The sequence below is a fragment of the Orycteropus afer genome, unplaced genomic scaffold (genome assembly GCF_000298275.1).
Source record: "Orycteropus afer afer isolate SDZICR_OR568_19922 unplaced genomic scaffold, OryAfe1.0 scaffold00317, whole genome shotgun sequence".
NCBI lineage: Eukaryota > Metazoa > Chordata > Mammalia > Tubulidentata > Orycteropodidae > Orycteropus > Orycteropus afer.
In genome coordinates, this window is record NW_006921904.1 from 2,597,210 (window position 1) to 2,607,966 (window position 10,757).

General features: G+C 45.1%; 1 protein-coding gene across 1 annotated transcript in view; it reads right to left on the reverse strand.

The window, feature by feature from the left end:
* The window catches only part of MYO10 (myosin X), a 344,577-nt gene that overhangs the window by 142,626 nt on the left and 191,194 nt on the right, over positions 1-10,757 (reverse strand). Inside the window, 5 exon segments of the mRNA XM_042782436.1 lie at positions 2,504-2,607; positions 3,443-3,527; positions 3,647-3,660; positions 4,440-4,564; positions 6,452-6,586. Coding sequence (XP_042638370.1) covers positions 2,504-2,607; positions 3,443-3,527; positions 3,647-3,660; positions 4,440-4,564; positions 6,452-6,586 — 463 coding nt within the window.

Here is a 10,757-nt window from a genome sequence, read left to right on the forward strand (position 1 = left end):
GAGAGAAGTTTGTTTCTTTTTCACTGTTGTCAAGTCAATTCTGACTCATAGCAACCCTACAGGACAGAGTAGAACTGTCCCACAGGACTTCCAAGGCTGTACATCTTTATGGAAGAGTGTCTGGTGTGTCTGAATCACTGACTTTCTGGTTAGCAGCTGAATGCTTTCTTTAAACACTGAACCACCAGAGCTCCCACTGTATACACACACACACACACACACACACTGTATATGCATACATACACACACACACATGTTGTTAGGTGCTACTGAGTCAATTCTGACTCACAGTGACCCTATAGGACAGAGCTGAACTTCCCCATAGAACGTCCAAGGCTATAAATCTTAAAAGAAGAGTTCATCTTTCTCCCGCAGATCAGCTGGTGGGTTCAAATTGCCAACCTTTTGGTTGGCAATTAAGCACTTAACCAGTGCACCACCAGGGCTCCTTGAGAGAAGTCTAGCCCATAATACAATGGGGAAAGATAGGAGGGAGGAGGAAAGGGAGGCATCACTGTTTATGGAATCCTGACTTCTGGTTTGTGGCAACGGATTGCATTGATTAAGGGTGGAGTTGTACAACCAATTAATGTAACTGCTGTCAACAAGCTGTCCACCTATAAAAAGTTCAATTGGCAAAAGTTGTGCAATAGACACATTTACAACAGCAGCAGCAACAAAAGAGCAGCTGCTGAGGCTGCTTATGCACAACCAACACCCATGGGATTTGGCTTCTTGGTTTGGATGTTCAGGGTCATGGTTTCATGGGACATTGCAGTCAACTGGCCTAATAGCATTTTAATGCTTCCGTTCTACTTCTTAGTTCACTGTGCAGTGTCTGGGGCCTTAAAAGGTTGCAAATGGCCATCCAAACTACAACAATTGGTGTCTATTCACTTGGTGCAATGGAGGAAAATGGAAAGTGAGGAAGAAGAAGAAATGGAATGTGTGGCCAACGCCTCCATGAACAACTGCCTCCTTTGCCATGAGATCAGAAGAACTGGGTGGTTCCTGGCTTCCTGTACTGAACATTCAGACTGAAGATTCTACAGAGGAATAAGATGCGGAACAGACAAGCAAGGAATGCCAGCCCTGAGCACCACGCTCCTTCCAGACCTATCTATGGGATCAAGCTGATAGTGGCAACTTGAAAGATCAGGTAAGAAGCTTAGGGGGCAGTGAGTGTATGTTAACGAGGGAGGAACAACACAGAACAGGAGGGTGAGGTCACACAACTTGAAGGTAATCGGTGTCATGGAACTGTCCGTGTGGAAACGGTTGAACTGGTCCATGTGCTGCTGTGTGTACTCTCAACAAAATAAATTACTGAAAAAACTGGAAGGATAATTTACATTCTTAGAAAATATTCCATAAAATGCAATTTCCAGGGCTTAGTCCCATACTTCCCAGAAGACACCCCAAGGGGTGCTGTTGCAGGGGACCTTTGGTTAACAGCTTAAATAAAATGCTAGATGGGGAGAAGGACCCTCTGCTTTATAAAAGGCAGGTTTTACCATCTTTAAAAGGGACCCTGAAAGGAACACAAACAAGAAATTATAGCCTACTCTGTTTTTCATTTCATTTTCAACCCACACTGTGTGCAGCAAGGGGATAGGATCTGCCTTATGGTTAAAAATCTGGGTTTTGGAGTAAACTGCATCTGGATACCGGCACTGCCAGGTCAACGTAAAGTCAGGCTGGCCACCAACCTCTTTAAGTCTTAGGATGGGGAAAACCATAGTTCAGGGTTGGTATGAGCCACAGAGAGCTAGTCCAGGTACAGTTCATACAGTACGTGCTCAATACATGTTGGCTGCCTTCATGATGATTAGAATGGTGGTGAATCCATCCCAAATCCATTGCATCCTGTTCTTCTTGTCATGACTGCAGCAAAGGAATTGACATTGCTGGGGAGAGCCAATCAGGTGAGCTACTCATAATGCTAGATGACCAGTTTTCTTAAATGACGTCACCTTATAACAAAGTCCTGTGGTACTGAGCAACAGACTGAAACAAGGGCATTGCCATACCTCAATCTTGAGATGACTACCATTCATCATGCAGTTAGAACCTCCTATCAGAAAACTGAGTAATAGCCTAATGGCCACCTGGTCCAATGGCTGGCAGATTTGTGTTTTGCCATGGAACTCTCTTTTCAAAGAAATCATAATTGTAAGCTCAAAGAATGGAGGATCTGCTTGTTCCAATGTAAAGCCTAGTTTTACTTATTCAGGAAGGGGATGGTATGCATTCTGAACATGCTGCTCCAAGTAAGCCACCCATCTGTCTCTGTGACACAGACACGGAAATCTTTGTAACAAAGAAGATTCCTTGGATTCCATTCCAGCCTGATGATCTTAACCATCAAGCAGAACAAGAAGGACTTACCTGTTCCCACAAACTGCTGCAAATCTAATTACTTCTGTTTTCATTTGGACAATTGTTTTGAAACACAAAGTGAAATGGACCACTCTGATGGGGGAAAGATAAGAAAGTAACTTACAATAACTTCCTTAAAGGATTGCTGGTCATTGATTGTCTTGTCTTCCACACATCCAGACTGATTCAAGTAGTGGTAGTTTTCTGGTATAGATAAATAAAACTCTTCTATGAAAATAAAAAGAAAAACGTAACACTGACACTCAGCATCTCAAGATAAGACAAAACCCATCTGTTTCCCCTTTGTGATTTTAAAAAATAAGAACACATAAATAATTCTATACCCTTCATTGTCTTTAATTAAGATAATACAATTCCCTTTTAATCACCATGTAAAGAAAACAGTAGGATTTGAAATCAAACAAAATAGAATGGTAGAGAATATCACTGAAAAATTATGATTTTATATGGTTTTATTGTTTGCTTCTGAAAATCAAATGTTTAGAAATTAGCTTTATTTACGCATGGCTTCAGGAGCTCTGGTGGCACAGTGCCTAAGGCATTTGACTGCTAAACAGAAGGCTGGCAGTTCAAAGCCACCAGCCACTCCTTGGAAGGAAGGCTGGGCAATCCACTTCCGTAGAGATTTACTGCCCCAGAAACTCAATAGCGGTCGCCATGAGCAGGAATTGACTTGATGGCAGTGGGTTTTATGCAGGGCTTAAAGTTAACACCGATTGCCTCACATTACATATTCTTCTTAAATACACTTTAAATCAGAAATCAACCAAGACTCCAAAAGCAAACAAACAATTCAAGATTTCTCTCTTGATGATCTTTCTCTTTACATGACGTGGCTCTAAGATGAACTAAGTGTCCTTCAGTACTCTCATAAGAAGCATTCTCCTTAGGTTGGTGGAATCAAGTCCCAAGGACCAGCTTCTAACCCGGGTTTGTTAAATGGTCAACAAGGTGTTAGGTTGGTGGAATCAAGTCCCAAGGACCAGCTTCTAACCCGGGTTTGTTAAATGGTCAACAAGGTGTCAGCGTGGCTCTGACTTACCTCTGTCCTCATTTCCCAGCCCTGCCAGCAGTGCATAGAATATGTGATAATTCCTCTCCCCAGGGTTCTGCCTCACAACTCGGTTCTGTGAAGATAAGCCATATTTATAGTCAGAGATGTCTTCTCGGCTTAATTAGCACAAATCAGTGATTTCTGAAAATTGCTATTAGGGAAGGGAATGTGAATTAAATCATGTTTACTTACTTTTTCTAATAAATCTTCATGTGAAAAGCAAGGTCAAGTCAAGGAACAAAACCAGGACATGACATGCTCAACCTGTCTTGAGTTTCCTGTTCTTGGTTACCCTCATCATTACAGTGCCTTTGACATTGAGACTTCAGGGGCCAAAAGACATGCAAACTGAGCACAGACTGTTTGACCTAAATCCATTTCCAAACCTGACGCATGCTAGAACCCTATCAGAGGCCACGTGATTGGCTGGAATTTACCTCAAACCATACATGTTGTTTGATCTGATAGTTGGTGATAAATCTAATTTTTTGGATTATGGACATGATATCCAGCATTTCCAAAAGAAAGTATGTTCTTTATGCCATGGACTAATTAATTCTTGGTCAAACACAGTCATAGCAGAGCAAGGACTGTTGTTGTTGTTGTTGTTATGTGCCGTCAAGTCAGACCCGACTCATAGCGACCCCTCCTTGGGTTTCCGAGGCAGTATCACTACGGAAGTAGATTGCCCTATCTTCCTTCCGAGGAGTAGCCAGTGGGTTTGAACTGCCAGCCTTCTGGTTAGCAGTCAAGTGCTTTTAGGCACTACGCTACACTAGAAAGCACCAAAAACAGAAACGTTTCATGCTCTTTTTTTGTCTTATTTATGATTGGCAAACACACACTGTCGTTACTGTTAGATGCTGTCGAGTTATCTCCAACTCACAGCAATCCTGTGTACAACAGAACGAAACATTTGGTTCTACACAGCAAGAACATATATAGAGCCAAATGCCATTGATAAAACCCACATCAAACAGGATACAATCCACAATTCTCCCGCCCTGAATATTTCCTTTCCGGCAGATGTTCAGCTGAATAAATTTCCCAAAGCGACTGGAGTTGCTGTTGTACACGGTCTTCGCGTTGCCAAAAGCTTCCATGATTGGGCTGTGAAAGAGGTGAGCACAGCAAAAGGTGTTAATTAGGACAGACCCCAAAACAGTAAGGGCTTCTCAGAAACGGCTAAACATACCATGGCAAGAAAAATCTGAACCAATAAGTTCTTTGGGAACTATGTTTATTTTCAGAAGAGATAAATTTTCAAAATACTTGCTGAGATGGGTTTTGAATGCATACCCATTGTGAGTGAGCAAGGATCTTATAGTAGGCTGTTCTGGTCAAGAATGGTATGCAGAATTAAAAAATGTGAACCACTGTCAGAGTCAATTCTGACTCATAGCAACCCTGTAAGACAGAGCAGAACTGCCCCACAAGGTTCCCAAGGCTGTAATCTTTACAGAAGCAGACTGCCTCATCTTTTTCCTGCAGAGAGGCTGGTGGGTTCAAACCACCGACCTTCTGGTTAGCAGCTGAATGCTTTAACCACTGCACCCTAGAGTTCCTTAGCTCATGCCTGTGCAAATTAGCTTGGGTTTAGACACACAAGCCAGGAATGACACAGAAAAAGCCCCACTCACTCATAATGTAAAAACAAAACAGTTCTAGCTCTGGGAATTTCACCAACTCATTATACCCTTTTGGGGCAACCCATTTAGCTTCTTTGGTTCTTCTCCAGCTGGAAAATGGGGTCAGAGAGGATTACGACCTGGCAAGTTTTTTCTGTACAGGACCAAACCAAAAACTCACTGCCATCAACGCATTTCTGACTCACAGCAACCCCCACTGTGTTTCCAAGGCTGTACACCTTTACGGACGTAGATTGCCCTATCTTCCTTCCACAGAGCGATTGGTGGGTTTGAACCACTGACCTTCCAGTTAGCAGTCATGCGGCCTTTGTTGCAACTACTTAATTTTGCCACTGTAGCTTAAAAGCAACCACAAACAGTATGTAAAGAAACTAGCAGGGCTGTGTTCCAACAAAACATTATTTAAAAAAAAAACAAACCCAAAAACAGGCTATAGGATTTAGGCAGCAGTCCACACTCTGTCAAATCCTAGACTAACTTCTAAATAATAGGATCTCTCAAGGAGCTCTGGTAGCACAGTGGCTAAGGCACTTGATTGCTAACCAGAAGGCTGGCGGTTCAAACCCACCAGCCACTCCTCGGAAAGGAAGATGGGGCAATCTACTTCCGTAGTGATACTGCCTCGGAAACCCAAGGAGGGGTCGCTATGAGTCGGGTTCGACTCGTCGGCACATAACAACAACAACAACAAGTCCCTATACACTCTAAAATTTTGTAAGACACAAAACAGATAAAGCAAATAAAACCTGAGATGATATATCACCACACAGCCCTCTTTCAAAGCTCTGAGGCTCACAGCCACAGGATGGGTCAGTGGCCTTCTGCCACATAAGTGGCTACCAAACCACCATTATCAGTTTCCCTCCTGTTCACTCTGAACATCCAAACAGCTGGAGGGGGTCTTGCTCATCTCCTTGCTCAGCCCCCTTGTACACGGTGGTTGGCAGTTGAAATGTCTCTGGATCACAAAGCCTCCAGAGAGCTCATCAACTGTAGTCTTCTCTACAAACTCCAATACTCTTCCCTTATCTAACCCAGGCCCTTCACAGCCTCATGAGGCTGGAGTCAAGGGCTCTCAGGTAGGAAGGAGGTTACAGACCATTCCCTGGCATCACTCAATCGTCAACTCACACCCGGCCCCGGGATGGAGGGTCAGGAGCATCTTCACCCAGAGAGGACGTGGCAGAGGTTATCGGAAATTGCTATGCGTTTCTCGAACATTTCTCGTAAAATAGGAGTCGAGGACAGGAGAGCAGAGACCCACAGACTCAAACTCTTCCTTAAACCACCCAGGCTGTGGAAAAATAAATCCCACTGGTTGGAAATAAGAGCTGTGATAAAGAAATACCTGCTTTCAAGAATAGCTTGTTCAACACAGGATGTCTTCTCCTTCAAGGACAACTCCAAAGACTGTTGACTGATGGCTGATAAAAACTTGAGGATCAACTTCGTGCTTTCGGTTTTCCCAGCCCCACTCTCACCACTGAAAGACAGAATGCAGAAGTCTGTGCTCCTACGTGGTACTGAACAAACATCAGCTCAGTCAATACCACTATAGTTCCTCAAAGGAACAGCAGTGGAAAAGTAGGGAAAGGGGAGATGCAAATGTTTCTGAAGAGCTAAGGGCAAGGGCAGGACGAGTCTGTCCCACCGCTGGCCACACAGTCCCGGCACGACACACGTCTGTAAGCACAGGCAGTGAACAGCAAGGCTGCCATTAACATCTAGGTGGTTAGATGGGGGTGCATTTTGTGGAAGCAGGTTCTGCAAGAGGGATCTTCACCTTGTTCATGAACATAAAGCAAACACATCCCCAGTGGCTGGCTCAGTGGTGGCGCTCGGCAAATGTTTGCTAAACGATTGGGCATGTTAATGGTCCCTTTGTGGGAAACTTAAAACAGGTAAGTATTTTTTTTTTTTTTTTAAAGCCTAAGTATTACGGTGGGGACAAAGGAAAGAATGGACAGGCACTCAGCCCACACAAATCATTTTCATCTTCAATACAACTAACTACAATGGAGGCGGCAGCAATCAGAGTTGGCATTGAACTGGTTCCCAAAACCGCCAGAGCAGAGGAGACCAATGAGAAACGTTGACAGGGTGTGAGTTATGCCTTCACTAGAACGTGCCCATGAGGCATCAAAGCGCTCTCAGACACAGGCCTGGAACTCGGAGGAGAAGTTGGGTGGGGGTATAAATCAGGGAAATCGTGCAGACTTAGAGAAAAAAGGGCAGGCTAGTCAGGAATGGCTGTTGTTGCTCTTGCTGCGTGCCTTCAATTCAATTCCAAGTCACAGCCATCCCACGTGACAGAGCACAACTGTCCCACAGGGTCTTCTAGGCTGTAATCTTTACAGGAGAAGGTCACCAGGTCTTACTCCCACAGATCCACCGGGGGTTTCAAACCTCCACCCTTTCAGCTAGCAGCCAAGTGCCTAACCACCGTGCCTCCAGGGTGCCTTAGTTAGAGAAACAGAAAAAGAAAAACCAAATTCACTGCCATCGAGTTGATCCCAACTCATAGTGACCCCTATTGGGTTTCCGAGGAGGTAAAAATCTTTACAGAAGTAGATTGCCTAATCTTCCTCCCGCAGAGTGGCTGGTAGGTTTGAACCATCAACCTTCCAGTCAGCAGTCAAATGCCTTAGGCATTGAGCCACCAGAACTCCTTTAGTTAGAAGAGGAGGAGGTATAAAACGACCAAGGAGCTAAGGACAGCCCAGAGAGGAAGGGAGAAACCTAGATGATGGTGTACCGTGCAGGAGAGGGGGCAACCATGACAAGCGTTCCCGAGAGGCCGGGAAAGCGTCCCCTGGTTTCCACAGGAGACAGCAGGGGAGGAGGGGAGCAACCAGACGGCAGCAGGCGGAAGAGAGTGGGAGAACATGAAACGAGACAGTGTGTGCCACAGCTTCCAAGATGCTCCACTGTGAGAGCGAGCTGAGCTGTCAGGGGTTTAGGGCTGTGTTTATCCAAAGGAACTTCTTCTTTTCTTTGCGCGATGGCAGAAGCCAAACGTTTCTGAATGACAACGCCAACAATCCAATAGAATGGGAGGGTGAAAGAACTAGAGGTAGGCAGGTTCGGGTAGAAACAAAGCCCTGAGGAAAGCAGAGGGGAAGCAAAGGACCTCTGAGGAAGCCACGCCCTTTCCTTATCGGACTGGAAGGAGAGGGCACATTCAGTGCTGGCAGGTTTACAGAACCAGCCCCCAAACCAAAGCCAACTCACTGCCACTGAGCTGATTCTGACTCACAGCAACTCCCGCTGGGTTCCTGAGGCAGTACGTCTTTATGGAAGTAGATTGCCCAGTGTGGTAGTTATGTTTGTGGGTCAACTTGGCTGGGCCTGGTTGAGTGGCTGGGCAGCTGGATGTAGTATTCCCCATGATGAGACTAGCAATCAACTCCGTGGTGGGATCTACCACAAGCAGCTGAGTAGCTGCCTTTGGGATGTGGTCTGCTTCCTGTATACAAGGAGAAGCCTTGGGAACGGTCTCCAGCCTATGGTACACTTGGACCCTGCATGTAGCTGTGTTGTTGCTCAGCAGCCTGCTATGCTCTGCCGACCTTGGGACTTACAATGGACTTAAGTTAATGGCCTGCTGTGTGGTTTGGTAACATCAGGACTGTGCCTTTTTACTCGTCAACCTTGGGCTTGTCAGCCTCAGCAGCCAGCAGCTGTCTGAGTGAAGAAATGCCTCTAGCTCCAGTGGGCTGGGAGAAGGAGGCAGGCTGGACCCCAAGATTGAGGGGCTTTCACCCAGCCCCTAGGGCCTGGCACTTTGAACTTGGACTAAAAGCCTCCAAACTGTGAAGAATAAACTCCTGTTTGTTAAGGCCATCCATTTGTGGTATATTCCTGTCAGAGTGGCACTAGGTAAACCAGAACACCCAGTCTTCCTTCCACAGAGTGGCTGGTGGGTTTAAACTGCCAGCGGTTAGAGGTCAAATGTCTTAGGGGTCAGTTAATTATGAGCTCCAAATCCAATCTGCTGCCTGTTTTTGTAAATAAAGTTTTATTAGAACACACTGAGGCTCATTCGTTTACATATTACCTATGGCTGCTTCCCCACTGCCAGGGCAAGTTTGAGTAGCTGTGACAGAGGTGGTCTTGCTCACCAGGCCTAAATTACATACCATCTAAACCACTTGTCATGGTGTCAGTTCTGACTCATGGCCAATCCATGTGGGTTAGAAGAGAACTGGGCTCCCCGCAGGGTTTTCAGTGGGTGACTTTTCAGAAGTGGCACTTCTCTGAGTGGGCTCCTAAGATAACCTTTTGGTTAGCAGCTGGGTGTGTTAACTGTCTGCACTACCCAGGACCATACAGCATCTGGTCTCATAAAGTTTACTAACACTTGACTATCAAACTTTCTCCTTCCTTTAAGTCAGACTCCTCTGAATCCCATGATTTTCTCATTCCCTCCTTTGCTAGAAGACTTATGACAGACACCTGGTCACTGTTAAGAGATTAAGTCTGAAAGTAACAGCAAGCCAAGCAAAGCCCCTAGGAGATGACCCAGTGCCAAGAAGGTGGATGCCATCCAGGACACAGCACAGGCTTTGCAGTCGGGCAGAACAATGTTCAAATCCTGTCTCTGTTGCTAAAGGCACCCTGGCCAGTCACTCAGCAGATCTGAGCCTCAGTTTCTCCTTAGAAAATATTTCTCAGACTCTCATGAGGACAACACAAGCAATAACATCCCTCAACGATTTATGGTAGTTGTGAAGAATATGGAATATACTGACAGAAGAACAAATCTGTCTTGGAAGAAGTACAGCCAGAATGTTCCTTAGCAGTAAGGATGGTAAGACTCCATCTCATGCACGTTGGACATGTTGTCAGGAGGGACCAGTCCCTGGAGAAGGACATCATTCTTGGTAAAGGACAGGGTCAGCCAAAAAGAGGAAGACCCTCAATGAGATGGACTGACATAGTGGCTGCAACAAGGGGCTCACCCACAGCAATGACTGTGAGGTTGGTGCAGAAAGGACAATGTTTCATTCTGTTGTACGTGAAGCTGTTATGAGTTGGAGCCGACTCAATAATACCTAACAACAACAACAACAGATCATAATTATTAACATCAGTTTCTTCTCTTCAGAGTAGAAGATCCTGAAAGAAGGGATTGGGTCTTATTCTCTTTTTCAATCCCAAAAACTCAGCAGCACTGGAACGTGCTAAGTCATATAACCACTGGCCACAACTTATCCCTTATTCTGGCTGGTGTCTGTCTTTCTTATTCAGGATACAAGTTTCATACACTGTTTTAATCCCACCACTTCCAAATTTATTTCTAAAAATATGAAAGGACAGTTAAGAATAACATCACCCACTCTAGCTTTGAAAAACTGACACACACCAACTGGGCAAAGATCCTGGAACAAGAGTCACTCCCACGTGCTCACCCTTGACTGACAGTCATTGAAGGCTGGTCCTCTACCAGACACTGACCTAGGCACTGTCCACACCGTCAACCTGAAGGGGCCACGTATGTGGAGCAAGACGGTGATAGATGAAACCCTTCACATGCCATGTATGAAAAATGAAAGTTAATGTAAAAAGTACTCCATTATGTAGGAGATCCTGCATAAAGAGGGAGAACAATGTGGAACAAAACTCAAAATCATTTGGAGGCAAAAAAAAAAAAA